We start from the raw sequence: 17651 nt of genomic DNA on the forward strand, positions 1-17651 counted from the left end.
GAAGCGACCGGTTTGATGTGATCCTTCGATGCGGGCGCAGGCAAGCGGGCGGCGTTGATTGCAGGCGTTGTAGTCGTGTTTGCGGAGTGACAGCTAAGTGAGTCGCGGAAGTTTTCTGGAAGTCGCGACCGACCGATAGGTCCGTGCGCGGCGCCACTAATCTCCGTCACGTGCGAACTATCGTTTGCTCAAGCAAGACAATGCTCGGGTTTCACTTCTCACTGAACACGCGCGATTTGCGTCCAGCAGCGTTCGGGACTCTCGCATGTTTCTGGTCAAGGCTGGAGCAAAGGAAATGCGGTACCGTCGTGTGGCGCTAAGCGGTTGTGGCTTAGCTGGACCCTTGTCAGCGTCATCGCCATTGGCGTTTCGAGACACCGTCGCTGGGTATGCCATTAGCTGACATGCTTCATCCATATCCTATCTCATCAAGATGATACTGAGCCAAATCTCTTACTTGGACTGTGTAGCTTTCCTCGTCTTTCTTGCGCCTCAATTGCTGATCCAGATTGGCATCATACCACTCTTGACATGGCTCATCCCAGCTCTGCCTTCTCTCGGTAAGTCACATTACTCTCCATACGTGAGTGTACTGATACTTATAGCTCCTAAAGCCATCGTAATTCCATATCAGTTCATCCGCGAACGCTTTCTCGTGCCACATGAGAACCGCGCGCCCTTCGTCAGAAAAGCAACGCCATTTCAAGATCTAGTCATCCGCTTTGTTCGTTATGCTTTCGCCAACATGCCCGCCTTTTTAGGGCGGGTGTTCTTTTCAAAGGCTGTCTCACTCCCCTTCTTAAGATTTCGCATGTTGAGACACGGCATTGTCACAAGTCCGATCAGATGGACTGAGATCAGAAGACCGAACTTCGGAGGGGTATGGATCGTGCACGACCGGCAAGAGCAGCCAGATGTAATCGTATACTATTGCCACGGTGGCGGCTTTTCCATGGGCAGCAGTTTTTTCTACATGGAGTTTCTGCTAGCGTGGGTCACTTTGCTAAAGTCTGCCGGGTATCGCAACCCAGCTATCTTCGCTCTGGAATACACCTTGGTACCGGATGCCACATATCCCACCCAGCTCCACGAGACGGTCGCAGGTTACGAATATGTTCTATCACTGGCTCAGTCTTCGACTCGCGTAGTTGTTGGCGGAGATTCTGCAGGTGCAACCCTCATCCTGAGTTTCTTACTACATTTATCCGACCATACCGAATTGCGTCATCAGAAACCGGGTCTTGCCATCATGATCAGCCCATGGGTGACGATAGTATCGCGCGAAAACCGGAACACGGCGTCTGACTATCTGAACAGCTCATCTTTAGAGCTGTACGGTCGCCAGTACATTGGCAACAAAGTATCACCAGAGGATTCAATGGTTTCGCCTGGAAAGTGTAAAGATGTTAAAAAATGGACGGAAGCTAGCCCCGAACAAGGCTGGTACTTTCTCTATGGAAGCGAAGAAGTTCTCGGACCAGAGACCAGGAACTTGATCCGTCAACTCGGTAAAACAGGAAAGGAAGTTGATAGCTGGGAAGAGCCAGGTGGCATCCACGCATGGCCTGTTGCCAGCTTATATCTTGGGGAAACAAGAGAAGAGAGACTGAGTGGTCTAAAGAGCATCGTGGAAGCTATCAAGGATAGAATACATTGATGGTATGGGTACACCAGACCAATGTACTTGAACCTTTATCTGTGGTAGCATCGTGAAGGTAATTCGAATCCAAGCTCCATTGCAGCGCGCTGCAGTCTTTCGATCCTGTTCATTTCTTCCATATCCCACAAGCGGTTTACTGAGCGCGTGTCGGTGTTCTGTTTTCTCAACGCAGCTTCCGAAAGAGGAACCGTCTTAGTGAGGCTGTCAAGGTTATCAGACAATGTATAATGATGGGCTAGAATGTCTAACATGGTAGATGACGACGCCATCTGACGAGCATTAGTTGACACATTTGTCTTAGTTACGCCCGTATTCTGGCCAGTCATTTCTGGACCGAGTTTTGAAGTCGGATTGGGTGGTGAAAAATCTCTGGGTTGGCTATATAGGTATGTAGGTTTCGATTCGCAGAAGCTGGATATATAACTTCAAATTTGAGCGGATATGCCTCCACGTCTAATATTTATAACTCCCAAGCATACTACTCATAGCGCCGCACTCAGTCTTACTCTTTCGCATACGTTCGACGTCGTCGTCTCCAATCATGGTGTTCAGACTTGCCGCCCAACAAAGCTAGCTTCTTACCCCGCCAGGCTTAGGCCATTTCTCGTTCTCTCATAGGGTAAAGCGCCCGTAGGATCCAGCCATAAACCCCCGTCTCTGCATGAGATGACCCTGCAATATGCACCCACCCTGCTACCTCCATCACCATGCTGCCGGTGGCGACCACCCGTGTTGCGCGAAGCACATGCACGCCAGCTGACACAGAGTGTAGCGCAAACCGGCCGACTTTAGACGCTTTTCCCTCGGCTGAGCCTTCATAGTGTTCGCCGCTTATACATACCTAGCCTTTAAAGATTGGTTTATCGCATTCGAATAGGATTGTTTGTTTGAATTGGTTTGAGGAATACAGGTGCGGTTGTAGCTCATGATGTCCTACATCGGTCCTTGCCAGATTCGGTGTACGTATGGTATCGTAACGTTCTTGGCGTGCAAAGACTGAGTCGGTCTGTCACCCCACTATTTGAATTTGGCGCTCTTCTGCTGATCGAGCGTCGTTGAGGAACGGAGGCTCTTAAGTTGCGACTGATGCTGACATCCTTACACATGGGAAAGGCGGATGTTGAAAACCATAGGGGAACGAAAACCCGCACCGTATACGAGGGAAAAACCGATCAGGTATAGATATAACAAGCTTTACCTTGCAGCCTACATTATCTTCTAATTAGAAAACGTTAAAGATTAACAGTATTGTAGTCTTCTAGGTTTTTAATCTATATCTATATGCTCTTAATATGCTCTTTTACAGTAAGAAGGAGTACTCTTAAAGGGGAAGTTTGTTTTTTCTCTTTAATACGGTGCCCGTACCAAATGGAGGTCAACATGAGATTGTCTGCAGTTCTGGAACTTGAATTTTCTCCTTGTTTAATGGTATTTATGGTATATGTCACTTATCTACGCAGTCATCTTAATCACAGCCCGTCCAGCAAGCTTTCCCGCATTCATATCCGCACAGAATCGATCGATGTCCTCTAACCCACCATGCGTCAAGATTGGATGTACCAAGCCTCGTGCAGTAAAATCAAGCGCCTAGATTCTCGTTAGCCAACACTTTCAGCATATCCAATCACAACACGACACTTACTTCTTCAACATCCTTCAATGTACCCACTACACTTCCCACAACATTCAACTTTTTCAAACACATTACGATGGGGCTAGCACCTGCGACAATAGTATTATCCTTCGGCAGACCCACACATACCATCGTACCGTTCGGCCTCAGCAGATGTGGTGCTTGCTCGTATCCTGCTCTCGTGGCGGCAAAGACGATGACTCCATGAGCACCGTAGGTAGTGATCTTCATGATTTCAGATGTGATGTCTGAGCACGTCGTGTAGTCGATAAACTTTTCTGCGCCGAGAGAGAGGCAGAGCTCGCGTTTGGCGTCTCCGCCGTCAATTGCAATGACGCGCATGCCCATATGTTTGGCGTATTGGACGCCGAAGTGACCGAGGCCTGAGTTATGTCAGTGTCTCTAGAGACTGGATGCGCCTCTGTCTTCTTTTTCGAATACATCAAAGAAGCATGTGTTTACTTACCACCACCAGCTCCAGGAATAACAAGCCACTGCCCAGGAAGCACCTTACTCCTCTTACACGCCACATACGCTGTTACACCGCCACACATGATTGGACCCGCCTCTTCATCCTTGACGCCATCAGGCAACCTCGTCGCATACCTCGCATCTGTCAAGGCGTACTCTTGGAACGTTCCAGCAATAGTGAAACCACTATTCAATTGCTTTGGGCAATGACATTCATCTTGACCGTTGGTACAGAACTCGCACTTCCGGCATACGGACGCGATCCACTTGATACCAGCACGATTGCCAATCTGCCAAAGATCTTGCACGTTAGAGCCAACGGCTACGACAGTACCAGCGCCTTCGTGACCCGCAATACCGTTTGTACATTCTGCCATCTTGAAGTCCCATTCATCGTGAAGCAGGGACTTGTCAGAAGCACATAGGCCGGTGTAGTTGATCTTGACGAGGATCTGATCGGGGGATGGTTCTGGAACGGGAATCTCCTTGATGGTGGTTGTCGCGCTATCACCAGTGCCTTGCTTGATAGCGGCCTTTTGTGTTTTGGGTAATTGCATTGTGACTTCGTCCCGACGATGACGGTTGAGATGAAGAAAATGTGACTTAACGAGAAGACGGTTTGGGTAGCAAGGTTCAGAAAGCGAGACGAAGGGGCATATATAATGGAAGATGGGGAATACGTATACGACCACAAGGACCCGACATGCAGTGCCTATGTGCGGGGTTCAGAAGCAACGCGCCCTTTCCTTGGCCTTCGTACGGGTAGCTTAAATTGACCCATCCAAGTTTCGAATGCAAAAGCGCTTTCGACCCAAAATACGACGATCATTCCATCGTGGCTAGGCTTATGCGCTTGCAACTAATTGTACATCGTGATTAAGTTCTCGTGATAACGCGGCATCGCAATTCGGGAGGGAAGATCGGATAACGCACGTTTATTTCGCAGCCTGCGGAGAAAATCCGCAGAATGCAAGAACCGAGGTTGAGGGGGACTGAAGACAGTGGAGTCGCGGAAAGAGTTAGGAGTTAGCGTCCAAGGCGGGGTACAAACGCGAAACTGATCGAATAGGATTGAGCCTCTGTTATATGGCGATTCGCAATACCTCAAGAAACTGCAAGTTAGATTTTCTTCGATGATTGTTGATGTTGTTGCTGCTTTCCCACTGCAGTGTCTGGTATTTACGAGGGGTTGAACCTCAGCTCTTCTCGCCTTAGAGCATATCATAATCATACAGCCTTCTTTCAAGCATATGCCGAAAACTGTACGCCGACCAATGCAGTCCTCTCCTAAACCTAAAACGCCATGCTAAATTTCATATTGTCGTCCTCCTTACCATGCAGTGATATCCTCAACTTCAGCCTCACCAAATGTACTGGTCTTGGTAGCAGTCATACCAGTATCGCTCTTGACGGTTTCTACATTTGGCGTTCTGTTCATGATTTCTGGGAGCTCAGTATTCAAAAAGCCCAGCAGATGTTTGTTTACCTGCTCAAATTCTAGAAGGAAAGCGTCATGACCATCCGGGGAGTCGATGGTCTTGAGCGTGGCTTTCGGAATACAAGCGGCCAGCTCCTTCTGTTCGGCAAATGTAAAAAGGCCATCTGATTGTATACCCAAAACAAGGGTGGGCTGTTCGATCAAAGAAAGCGCATGATGAAGGGCCGATACTGGGTCCAGTGTGTCGGGGGTCTCGCCCTCAGGATAACGGTAACGAGATACGTCGTGTGTGTCCAGCTTTCTAGTGATAGCGATGTAGCAGTTGGCGTCGAAGCGCTTGATGAACTTGTCGGCTTGGTAACGGAGGTATGATTGTGCTGAGAAATAGTGAGGGGCTAAGGGTTTCGAGGAGCGAGGGAATGCGCCGTTGCTACTTGTGGAGCTTGTGCGTTGCAGGTTCGGCGTCCCAGGGCCCGACGCATCGTGGAATTCGAGATCAGCCTGTGCCGCTGCAGAGCCAGGTATGGCGGTACTGCTGTTTGATCGTGACATAAGACGCGGCGATCCAGCATTCTTGTGGCCGTGATTATGTATAGCCCAATGTTCGTGCGAAGGATTTGATGGGGTCGTCGGGCGCGGTACAGTATTGATGCTCTGTTTCTTGGACAGGTCTGGCGTGTTGCGCCCAAATCTCGATTCGAACGAATCGCGGCTCCGGTAGGTCAACAGGGCCGACATACGTGCTGCTCCAAGCCCAGTCGACGGAGGGTCTTCGTATGAGTAGTAGCCATCGTCGTATTTGGGATCGCTGTAGATGCTCTGCCGTTGCGCCTCGCCCCAGCTGATACCCCATGCGCTGTAGCGAGCCGACGTGGCTATCGGGATGATGGTTCTGACATAGTCTTTTCCAAAGTATGCAAACTCGAGAACAAGCATACCGCCCATAGACCCTCCAATAACTGCAGCGATCTGCTTCACACCGAGATCATCCAAGATCAGCTTGAAGACACTACGCCTGTTAGCGCTGTCCAAGCATAGGGCTCGGAGCATGTTTGACTCACTTGACATCGTCTCTCACAGTTGTCAGTGGGAACTCGGGACCGTATGGGCCCAGCGACGCGTCGCCGTCCTTTGCTGTGACGGGACTTGCACTGCCGTATGGACTGCCGAGACTGTTCATACATACCACGAAGAAACGCGAGATGTCGAAAGCCTTTCCAGGTCCTCCTAGCAACGGACCCCACCAATCGCCAACATCAGCGCTTCCTGTGAGCGCATGGCATATCACCATGGCATTGTCTCCGCTGGGCGCGAGGGTACCGTACGTCTTGTATGCAACGCTGACATTCTGTAATACAACGCCAGATTCGAGCGTGACTTGCGGTATGACAGCGAAGGTTTGATCAGGAATGAGGTTGGCGAACGGGTTCTCAGGTTGCGACGACACCGTCCCTGTAGCATGTTAGTTTGGATGATCAGGACCAGAACGCGACGAGAAAAGCTGTCTTTGGAGTCGGCATCATCGCCCGAAGCAAGTCACGGCAAGCAGCAGCCATTTGCTATGTTTGCGTGTGACGATATCACCATACACGAGACACTCCGATTGCACCGTGTCACGACTACCTCGGAAGGATTGCGACGGTAAAAAAAAGTTCAAAGGATACTCACTGTATTTCTTGGATCCATTGGCGGTTTCAGCGCCTAGCCTTTGAGAATCCATGATGGCGATATTGAATACGTTCAAGTAGAGAAATCTGAGGCCTGCGTCGCAGGAAGTGGGGCGTGTTTATCACATGGCGGGGAGTCATCTCTCTGGTGTTGAGTGATGCTCGCGCATTGCCGCTAGACGAGGCTCGCCAAGACGATGACGTGCTTTCGGCAATTCGCGTAGCTTCCCCTACAGGAGGATTCTCTTGACGGACCGAACTTCAATCAACACTCTTTTGTTTCAATTCCCCAAGAAGAAACCTCGCCACCCTAAGCTCCACAAAATGTCGAAGCTTTTCCGGTCCGTCGTTCATGTCCAAGCGCGGTAAAAAATACTCCAGCTATTCCACGAAGTGTCGGCGTAATCGCTGTCTGTGTCACCAACGATCAGCCAGAACTCTATGCTAGACTGACCTGTAGAGATGTTTGCTAGTGCCCACATTCTGTCTTGTCGCTTCAGTACCCCTTGCCATGCCCAGTCCAAGATTCAGGCTTTTGATTGATCGAAGTTCGACGGTACTTTGTTTGACAACACTACTACACAGACTTCCAAGAGATCATGTCAGCACCGCAAACTTAAGCCATACACTCGGCGCTTAGCTCCACGTGTTCGACGACACAATCATCATCTATTTCCCGAAAGCGTAAAGACCGTCAAACAAATGGTGCGATTGTGATCAATCGTCCTACACACCACAGTAACCAACTCTACGTGCTACACGTGAGATGCAAACCTACAGCCAACACTGGGAAATCACATAAGGTTCGAGACGGCGTCATAAGGGAGCATATATCTATCAGTGGCCCATCATAGGACGCTCGGATAATGAGTTGTGAAGCGACTAACCTATGGTCCAAAATGGCACCTCTTTTGTCCAGCCGAGGCCAGAGCTTGATCTTCACTTCCAAGGCCTTGGATCTCCATCCCCAACTGTTCACTCAAGTCCCAAGATCCGATCAGCATTGCCAACATCACTTAGAAGAAACAGCAACACCCGATACGACGGAAATACCATGGTACAGGGAGCACCCCTTATTAGCAATCGACTCAAGACAATTTGAGACTATCAAGTGGACGAGCCTAGAGAGAATACATAATTCAGTCGATGGTTCGAGGTTCAACAAAGCACAACGCAAGCGAGGAGGACTACTGCGGTCACCAACATCAAGCTGTGCTCAGGCCATCAACGCCTTCGTTATGTCTCCCACAATAGCGCGCGATGTTCGTCGAGAGATGGGCCGGCTAAAAGCGCGCGTGCAACACGAAAGAGATCGAAAACGAGGACGCGTGTTCAACATCGAGATGAGCAACTATTTGTTCAAAACAGAGGAGCAAACCATTCCTGAGGTCATCGGTCCTGAACGCAAACAAATCACTTTTGTCAAGGAAGAGGATCGGGAGTACATTCGTGAAGACCGGGCAGGTACTCCTCATATGAGCGAATTGCAGGCTGACGACGATTTGGTACCTCCGTCCAGCGTAGAAGAGCTCAGTATGGGTGGCGAAGTAGACGCATTAGCGATGAGTTGGTATGATTGCAATGCTACCACTATACATTGCCATAAATCCGACAGGTAGTCTGGAGGCGCTGATCGTTCGGGACTGTCAATTTGGTGGGCTCGTTGAATTCTGCGGCGAACTTGTGAATTGACCCGAAGAGGATTGCCCACAGCTTAAAACAGAACAGATCAAAGCGGCGTCCCACGGCTGGCGCAAGAGTACTAGATAATAATGCGCATACCACAATTGGGCTGATTTATTTCATCACGAGACCATAATTCTACAAAAGAAGAATTTTCTGGCCTTCACCATGTGCATCTGACAGTGGCACCTATTCGTGAGAAGAAGACGATTGAGGATATGAGAAATGGAAGGAGCTGAACGATGACGCCAAAAACGCACGCACCTTACGCTAACACGCGCCACATGTAGTTTGCGCGTGGCACTAGCTCTTCCTGCTCACCCGAACGCGTCCTTACACCAATATCAACCATCATCATTGACATGCGATGAGACGGGTAGTAGTGACAGGCTTAGGGCTTGTAACCCCTCTCGGATTAGGTGAAATCATGTAGATCTTTCCCCGAGACTTTCCAGCTAAATGAGACAGGTGTTCGACAAACATGGAAGCGTTTGATCGACGGCCAATGCGGCATCATTTCCATCAAAGATAGAAGCTCAGAATTCGCATTACTACCTAGTCAGGTGGCTGGCTTAGTTCCTCAAGGCAGCAAAAGCGATGGCAAATGGAACACGAAGGAGCATTTGAGTCCTACTGTAATTGCCAACATCTAGGCATCTTCTGGTTAATCCTAATCATATTGTAGGATGAACGTCGCATGGCGCGCTTCGCACAATATGCCATGGTTGCATCTGAGGAGGCTTTGAATGATGCTAGCTGGTTTCCGAAGAAAGAAAACGATCTTGAGGCCACAGTGGGAAAATTCAACCAGACCTGAGCTTACATCTTACTAACACTTTACCAGGGAGTATACATGGGATCTGGCATTGGCAGCCTAGATGACGTGTACGATACCACAGTTGCTTATGAGAAAGGCGTACGTTGTTGCAGCTGCCTTATCTGATTGTCGACTAAGAAATATCAGGGCTACCGAAAGGTATCCCCACTCTTTGTTCCACGCCTGTTAATCAATCTCGCTGCGGGCCACATCTCTATGCGATATGGCTTCAAGGTGCCTGAACCCTGTCCTGTACACTATCATCAATGTTGACTATGATAGGGGCCAAACCACGCGGCAACCACAGCGTGCACGACTGGAGCACACAGCATCGGAGACGCTTCACGACTGATCCAGTTTGGTGACGCTGATGTGATGATCGCTGGCGGAGCTGAATCATGCATCCATCCTCTGGCCATCTCGGGGTTCTCTAGAGCCAGGAGTTTGGCCACCGAGTTCAATGATCGACCATTAGAATCAAGTCGGCCCTTCGATCGAGAACGGGATGGATTTGTCATAGGAGAAGGAGCTGGAGTTGTGATACTTGAAGTACGCGATCACCCTCTGCAGATTTGTTTTATCTAACAAATTGTAGGAATTCGAACACGCGAAGAAACGAGGTGCGAATATCTATGCTGAGGTCGCGGGCTACGGACTATCTAGCGACGCATACCACATGACGGCACCTCGCGAAGATGGTCAAGGACCACGTCTTGCTATGAAGCACGCACTGCGGCACGCTGGTATCAAGCCTAGTGCTGTCGATTACGTTAACGCGCATGCTACAAGTACCCCACTGGGTGATGCTGCGGAGAATCGAGCCATCAAAGAGCTATTGCTGGGCGAAGATGGAAAGGACGCCGCTTCTAAAATCAACGTGAGCAGTACGAAAGGTGCAATCGGGCACCTTCTCGGCGCTGCAGGTAGCGTAGAGTCTATATTCACGATTCTCGGGATGCATCATGTAAGTCAGGCGTGCTAATATGCGTGGCACAATGACTGACAGTGACTAGAACACTCTACCTCCGACTCTGAATCTTCAAAACCCAGGCGATCCAGCGGATGAATTCGATTGCAATTACGTCGCCAATGCTGCTCAGCAACACAGCGTCAACGTCGCGCTCTCAAACAGCTTCGGTTTTGGTGGCACCAACGCATCCCTTTGCTTTCGCAAGATTTGAGAAAAGGGTCCTATGATAATATGCACTGTACGAGCTCTTGATCGTCACATATGATGCCGAGGCTTTGTGAAGTCGCGATCATTAGTACATCACGATGCTAATTACCCCGCCAGGGTCACGATAACAGCTGCTAGCCCCACTTCGCGTCATCTGCATCCCACGGTGCTTCGGCGGGAGCCGCATCCTCAATATTTGTCTTACAAGCTTCGTCGTCTCGACTCTTTCAGACTCCTTTTTCCTTTCATCGGACCTAGTGTCGCCCTCCTTCCTGTTTGTATCACCCTGGCGAGCATTCTCAAGTAGAATGGCGACTTCCCGCCCCTCGTCAATCGCGGGTAGCGATGCAGAAGCCAAACCATCATTCTTCCGCAACGCGTCGAACAAAGCATCTACATACCATGCGCAGATACCATACCTAAGGAGGCTTCCATTTCCCGTAATCGCAATCATCATCACGCTCATCGTAGTGAACCTTTTAGTTTGGGCGGCAGTTGGTATCGTTCTCGTACGTAGAGAGATCTAGTCTGAGTCGTGTTGATTGGGTAAGCTGATTATCCTTAGCATTGGCACACGCCTCTGATATCAACCGCAATTCTCTCTTATACTCTAGGATTGCGCCATGCCCTGGACGCGGATCACATCTCAGCTATCGATCTCATGACTCGTCGCCTTATTGCAGCAGGCCAGCGTCCAGTGACAGTTGGAATGTTCTTCAGTCTTGGACACTCTACCATTGTCATCATCACATCACTCGTAGTCGCAGGCACTGCAGCAGCCGTTTCAGACAAGTTCGGCAATTTTGAGCGCGTTGGTGGCATCATCGGAACTTCTGTATCTGCTGCTTTCCTGCTACTCCTTGGTCTCATGAACATCTACATTCTGTACAAACTCATCGTTCAGATGCGAAAGATGATCGCGAGTGATCCCGGAAGTGAGCACGAGGAGTTCAAGATTCAGGGCGGAGGATGCCTCCTTCCAATCCTGCAGAAGCTCTTCAAGTTGGTCGATCGACCCTGGAAAATGTACCCTCTTGGTGTGCTCTTCGGTCTTGGATTCGACACTTCCTCTGAGATCGCTATCCTGGGGATCAGCTCGATTCAAGCAACAAAGGGAACCTCCATCTGGCTAATTTTGATCTTCCCGCTGCTCTTCACTGCCGGCATGTGCCTTCTCGACACGACAGATGGCGCGCTGATGATGAGTTTGTATACCAGCACACAACTAGCGCGTGACCCCATCGCCATTTGTTACTACAGCATTGTACTCACAGTCATCACTGTTATTGTCGCGACCATCATCGGGACAGTACAGTTCCTCAATCTAGTACTTAACGTTGCTGAGCCACACGGCAAATTCTGGGATGGCGTCGAAAAGCTGGGTGACGCTTGGGACATAGTTGGTAAGTTGATCAGTCAGGTCAAGGAGGCGCTGTACTAAAAGCATGTAGGTGGAGCGATTTGTGGCACATTCATCGTGTTTGGTGGTCTCAGTGTTTTGTTGTACAAGCCTTGGAGACGGCGTATCGATCGCAAAAGGGTCAACAACGCGCATTTCGAGCCACTACCGCAAGAGAACGAGATTACTGAACCGGACGAAGAAAATCCCCGAGAAGTGCCCGCATCGATCACGACATATACAAAGGATGTGGATGTCAATGTTGAGCCTGTTGAGGCTACAGACATTGCTGGGCCTGCACACCGTTGAACATTATCGACATACGATGTGAGGAGAGTCGGCCAGCAGAAGATTGTGGAAACAAAACAAAAAAAGGTTGGATTCTTTTTGACTGTAACGCCTTCGCGCCGATGCCTTCTGGTCCATCCCATGAAGCAATACTGGACCGAGCGTCTATATCATCCAACCATACCTAGGTAAGGTGTCTACAATGCGACGTCCGCCCTACGAGCGCCCTGCACCAAACGCCATGTCCGATCTTTTATCCAATACCATGTTCCTCTCACAACTACCCATTCCCATCAACGTATCACTCAGTGTCCATCGAATTGCGAGCCCATACACGTCAGGTCGATGATACGTCCGGCGGGATCTGTTCGAGGCGCTACCGCAGCCTGAGGGACATAGGAGACAGCTGTACAGTCATGCTTTACTTGGCCATTCGAGGCATTGGAGCACGAGCAGTTCGCCAATGTCCTAAACATGCGTTAGGAAGGCATAATACATGAAAAGGTACCACGCTTACGATCGAACATCCGGCTCATGAACAACGGTGGTAGGTCGCAACTGAGTGCCGTGTTGTGTCTGTGCATCGATGATGTAAGGCATGATTGCTGACTCGCCGGTCGATAGAGGTTGGGGAAGTTTATGAGCTCTTGGCTATAGAATGAAGATGATGTAGAAGGAGGCCACCGCCGCCCTCTATTTAAACATGCACACGTCTGAAGGACTCACTCTCACTACAAAACTCTCGCGCCATACCATCGACTAAAGCTTTCTCATTCTATTGCCACGAGCACGCGGAAGACGCTGGATGCAGAGCACAGACAGCACCAGCTTGCCCACACAGCAGAGGCGCAACCAGGGTGCCGGTCCAGTGTGTAAAGAGAGTTGCGGGTGGAGGTACGCGGGCGTATCATTTCGCCCCGCTTTCCTCTGGTTTGACGTGGATTTCCACTTACGGTTGCGTCTCGAGGAACTACAGGGTAAACGGCTGGTGCGGTCTGTGCGCATCGACGGTTTTCCCTCGCCATGAAACGCCGCACGGCTACATGACTGACCAACGTAGACCTAGTTCATGGCCGCATCCGCGTCGCCTGGCGAGTGTCATGCATACCACCTGACGCCCGCCATGCTTGCCCGCGTCATCTCCTCTAGTGTACAGTAGGCGCAGATCCGCCAACTCAGGGGCGCAACCGCATGTCAACTGTCATGATTGGAGTGGAGACGAGTTGACTGGACTTGATACTTGGAGGTTTCTCTCGCAGACAGAGGACGCACCGTCTTCATGGGCCGGACGAAGAAGAGACACGATCCAGACAGTTCATAAGATCAGTTAGAGCAGGCATGGACTTGTGTTAATGATGGTTCTTCCGTCACCAAATGTTACGGTAGACCACCCGGAATGCTGCATAGAGCTGGGACACAACCTGGTATTGGATCAGCCGGCTGCGGTGCATCCTCCAGAAACTTCTGACAGCAAATTTCCGGTACGCACGAGGTCCGGATTGCCATAAAGAAGGTGACAAGGTTGCACGCAAGTTCGCAGGGCAGGACGCGCGAAAAGGGCAGGATGCGTGTGAAGGGCAGGACTCCGCGCGACAGACAGGGTTCAGTGCGAGAGACAGGGTTTCGCGCAAAGGCCCGCAGGGCAGGACGCACGCGAGGCGAGGCGACGTTGGCGGAACGCCCCAAGAGACTATCAACACCTGGAAGGGGAACCCACGTTATGAGATCAACCACGGTGGGGCCAGGTTTGAGCTTTACCGTTGCAAGGATACCTAGAAGTGGGGAGTGTTTTCTTCTGACTGGCTGAGGAAGGGGAGGGCAAGGTGATGGGTGGTGGGCGGACAGTTGCCTACAAGTTGAAGCAGGCACAAGAGCGGATGCACGACTATCTGCAGACAGGGTGCGTCAGGAAGCAGGGATTGTAGCGCTCGCTTTACCTGGATACGCCCCGCAACACGGTGCCGAATCTGCTCGGTGTGAGGGCAAGCATGCTTGTCAAATCGCTGGCCCAGCAATATCTAGACGAGTACTGTAACCGCAGATCCGGACGTGGGCGGAGATGGGAAAAGCAATCATGATTGTAGCTTGACTAGACGCATATTTGAGCGGCCAGGCGTCAACAGTGCAGCAATGGCGCAGGTATTCTCCGTTCGTAACGCTCATACTCTCCCTGTAATTACCCGTCCTTACTCCTTCTACCGTAATGGGTTCAACGAATACTCATGACGATCCTATGGTGCATTCTGGCTGCTAGGCCAAACGTCCATGTATCGAAACTTGACCAAGTTTGCCAAGGGCATTCTTGTAGCGTATAGGATTATAGCGGCATTGCGTACCCGACGCTCCGTGCGGTGCGCCATATGCCTTGCAAGCACATCTGAGAAAAGTTCAGGGCAGAAAGCATTCACTAACCACGACTGAGCGTGTGTGTCGGAACACATGCATTACGAAGAGGGATGTAGCAACCTGTCTTCGATAGACCCCGAGGTTACTAGAAGTTTGCATATCCACTTTATCTTACAGTTAGATGCATCTGTGCCTGAAATTTAGACGAAGACAAAGGTACAACCACTCTGAACTTCGCTACTCAAGCGCCCCAGCCCTCTTCTCCAGTCCCACTCAAAACTGACACTTACCACGTTCCGGGAAGTCCTTCGTTCTTTGCTCGTACCTTGCTTCATCAGGACCGATTAGACGCACAACATTGTAACGATGATCCATCTGCCCAAACACTTTGGTGCGTTCGGCTAGAATTTCATTGTTCGTGTAGCCGTGGAGAACAGCCGGAGTGGTGTCGGATTTTCAACTTGGGTCGGGCAATTCCAAGACAGATATTAAGAGATTCCTGTTGTTTATACCCATCTAGCTCTTGTACTTGTTGCAGATCATTGGACCTGTGAAAGCGAGCGTTGATCGAGAATCTTTTTCTTTTGCAGGACGAGTTTGGTGATGACGAGACGCAAAGACGGTGCATACAAAGCGAGTGACTTGTTTACCGGGTCTCGACAGAAGAATGTACTTTGTCTGTGGAAAAGGTTCTTCTGACGTCGCTCATGTCATAACTCCAGCTTTCGCATAGTAATACATAGTTCCGAAGAGCATCCTGACAACCCCATCTCTTCATCAGCCTACATTCGTACATTTGACACTGCGTAATGCTCAAGCCTCCCAGTCTGCGATGTGCAGGATGGCTTCTTCAGTGCCAAAGACTCGCAACGTATTTCCAAACTCATCCCAGAACTTGGAGTTGAAGGCCGGTATCAGCTCCATCGACCGTCGCTTCATCTGCTCCAACGGCACCCATCCCGTCTTATCTTGAACATGGACAGCATCTTCCCATGACCCAGCGCTTTCGTGAAGCTCTTCATCCCATTCGATAGATACGCCGTTTTGGGCAAGTTTGGCATCATCGTCTTCTTCAGTGGAGGATGTTTCGGTCTCCGGATCCAGCGTCTTGAGTGTATCAAACAAATTCTTAGTCTCGAATTTTCGTTCCTTTGCTGCCTTTTTCTTGGCTTTTGCCTTTTGCTTCTTCGTCTTTCTGGATTTGGGTTGTTCCACGGGAGGTAAGGGAACCGGTTCCTCAACCTTCTCGCGTCCATCTTTGACAAAATCCGGAACGTCTTCACTCTGTAATATGCTGTTTGCTTTGTTGAGGGTGAGAGGATGGCTGAATAACGGTGCTGTGACCTTTTCTCCTCGTTCTGCACCAAGCTTGGCGGCTAGCTTGATCATAATGGTGGCAGTCAGAAGACTGTCATAGCCTGCTTCGTGGAATCTCTCGGTTTCTTGATATTTGGGATGGTCGGCATGGGTAATGATCTCGGGTAATGGCTGTCTGCTTAAGCTTTGTGCAATATCTTGCAGCGACGGCGATGCGTTGAGGTCGCCCTCAGCATAAGTAGCTAGATACTTGGTGTCGATGATCTTGGGGAACAACTCGTGTATTGCATCCTGGAAACCTTGTAGGGTATCCTGGCCGAAGTTAGTATTGCCTACAAATCATCAAACTTTTCACGTACTGGTAGCTCGCCCACAAAAGTGCGGTAGAAGTAAACGATATCAGTGAACATGTTGTGCCCAACAAGAACCGGTTGCTTGGTCTTCAATCTCTCTATGGCTCTATCATAACGATCCCGTATATCATGGGCGTCGGCTGTGGAGAGCATGCCTGTAGTCCGGGCGGCGTAAAGTGGACCTGTGCGATTGATATCTCCGCCCTTGACCAGAGCCTCGAAGATCCACCGGAAACCCGTTTGCCGTATGATAGAATCTTTAACACGGTTCTTGATCCTGCGCATGTTGTCGGCTTCGCGGACCGGGTCCAAGTCAACAATGCGAACACATTCATTGCGACCTATGGATACCAGTTCTGGAAATTCCGCACGGACGAGTTGGTGCACAAGACGCTTCTCAAATCGTGTTATTACCGGTATCGATGGCGCGCCAGAAAGTCCAGTGTGAGTTGTGATGTCCAGGGAGGAGGACGTGCTAGTCTTCCATTTCTTGATAGCTTCCCTCACGCGGCGCATGAAATCAAGAGACTCAACGTCGCCCTCCTTGAGCTGCAAGTCCGGTATCGGATTCTTGTTCTCCAGCCGATCCCAGGCCATCTGTCTCGCCCTCTCAGCCTCTTCTCGGGAAAGGTACTGTACGCCCTTGGTAAATGGTGCGCCGAGGTCGAAACCGCAGCCGAGGAGAAAAGTACATGCGCCACTCTGGAATCTGATTTCGCGCTCAAAGTCCATACGCTCGTCGAAAAGTGGGCTGATGTTGATATTGTATGGTCTCAGGACATATTTGTTCGCGATGTAGTCGAACCTGGCGCATGTAATACCTACCTGTAGAATCTGATAACGATCGGCGCCCATCTTGGTTTCGGCATAGCGCTCCTCCATGGTGAAGCGTCCTGGACCATGGGCAGGCTTATCTTGAATCCGCGAAGGAATGCCCGATAGTTCGAGATCGAAAGACACAAAGTCAGCCTCGGATATATGGATGAACATGCCCAACAAGTGGTAGGGGAATGTTTCTGCGTCGACCTCCATTTTGTAGATAACGACGAAGACGACAAGAAAGGCGCGTATTCATGTGCTGTTGGCGATCTGAGGGCAAGGTCGCAAGCGCTGTGTCAACAAGTGTGGGCAGCGATGAATGATGCAATGTCAGTCAAAAGTAAGTGCAAGTGGCAAGCTGTGTGGTCTCGAGTGAGTAATGAGGTCAGTAGCGATGGATCAAGCGACAAAGCCGTTGTCTAGCTCTTGACGCAGAGCTTGTCGCGAACAAGCGTTTGTCAAGCGTGTCAATTGCGAGTGCAGAGTGTCACTGCACGCGTCTTGAGGGCGCCTTCACGTGCCTGCCATGTGATGCAGGAGGTGAGGCGGGACATTGCAGCGCGCAGAAGGCTGGGGGTCGTCT

General features: G+C 50.3%; 7 protein-coding genes across 7 annotated transcripts; 4 read left to right on the forward strand and 3 right to left on the reverse strand.

Annotated features, from left to right (window-relative positions):
* Window positions 1-433: 433 nt before the first annotated feature.
* CC77DRAFT_1015399 (alpha/beta-hydrolase) lies at window positions 434-2076 on the forward strand (the record flags this gene model as incomplete). Its single annotated transcript, XM_018524016.1, has 2 exons — window positions 434-560; window positions 606-2076. The coding sequence occupies 2 exons, from the start codon at window positions 434-436 to the stop codon at window positions 1655-1657; spliced, it is 1179 nt and encodes a 392-aa protein (XP_018391476.1). The 3' UTR covers window positions 1658-2076.
* A 1036-nt stretch (window positions 2077-3112) lies between these two features.
* CC77DRAFT_1056166 (GroES-like protein) lies at window positions 3113-4321 on the reverse strand (the record flags this gene model as incomplete). Its single annotated transcript, XM_018527886.1, has 3 exons — window positions 3113-3247; window positions 3303-3676; window positions 3760-4321. The coding sequence occupies 3 exons, from the start codon at window positions 4319-4321 to the stop codon at window positions 3113-3115; spliced, it is 1071 nt and encodes a 356-aa protein (XP_018391477.1).
* A 773-nt stretch (window positions 4322-5094) lies between these two features.
* On the reverse strand, window positions 5095-6922 carry CC77DRAFT_1056167 (homoserine O-acetyltransferase; the record flags this gene model as incomplete). The annotated part of the gene is made up of 3 exons (XM_018527887.1): window positions 5095-6211; window positions 6264-6654; window positions 6871-6922. 3 exons carry the CDS (start codon window positions 6920-6922, stop codon window positions 5095-5097), a joined length of 1560 nt encoding a protein of 519 aa, XP_018391478.1.
* An 846-nt stretch (window positions 6923-7768) lies between these two features.
* On the forward strand, window positions 7769-8488 carry CC77DRAFT_1004083 (hypothetical protein; the record flags this gene model as incomplete). The annotated part of the gene is made up of 1 exon (XM_018523242.1): window positions 7769-8488. One exon carries the CDS (start codon window positions 7769-7771, stop codon window positions 8486-8488), a length of 720 nt encoding a protein of 239 aa, XP_018391479.1.
* A 431-nt stretch (window positions 8489-8919) lies between these two features.
* Window positions 8920-10550, forward strand: CC77DRAFT_925453 (3-oxoacyl-synthase-like protein; the record flags this gene model as incomplete). Its single annotated transcript, XM_018533861.1, has 8 exons — window positions 8920-8971; window positions 9021-9187; window positions 9238-9345; window positions 9397-9468; window positions 9517-9603; window positions 9652-9918; window positions 9965-10333; window positions 10383-10550. The coding sequence occupies 8 exons, from the start codon at window positions 8920-8922 to the stop codon at window positions 10548-10550; spliced, it is 1290 nt and encodes a 429-aa protein (XP_018391480.1).
* A 152-nt stretch (window positions 10551-10702) lies between these two features.
* CC77DRAFT_23042 (NicO-domain-containing protein) lies at window positions 10703-12396 on the forward strand. Its single transcript, XM_018530755.1, has 3 exons — window positions 10703-11055; window positions 11112-11949; window positions 11998-12396. Exons 1-3 carry the CDS (start codon window positions 10855-10857, stop codon window positions 12252-12254), a joined length of 1296 nt encoding a protein of 431 aa, XP_018391481.1. The 5' UTR covers window positions 10703-10854; the 3' UTR covers window positions 12255-12396.
* A 2903-nt stretch (window positions 12397-15299) lies between these two features.
* CC77DRAFT_23077 (CAF1-domain-containing protein) lies at window positions 15300-17408 on the reverse strand. The gene is made up of 2 exons (XM_018530756.1): window positions 16256-17408; window positions 15300-16208 (listed from the first exon to the last, which is right to left on the reverse strand). Exons 1-2 carry the CDS (start codon window positions 17279-17281, stop codon window positions 15393-15395), a joined length of 1842 nt encoding a protein of 613 aa, XP_018391482.1. The 5' UTR covers window positions 17282-17408; the 3' UTR covers window positions 15300-15392.
* Window positions 17409-17651: the final 243 nt, after the last annotated feature.

Source organism: Alternaria alternata, assembly GCF_001642055.1.
Source record: "Alternaria alternata strain SRC1lrK2f unplaced genomic scaffold CC77scaffold_1, whole genome shotgun sequence".
Taxonomy (NCBI): domain Eukaryota; kingdom Fungi; phylum Ascomycota; class Dothideomycetes; order Pleosporales; family Pleosporaceae; genus Alternaria; species Alternaria alternata.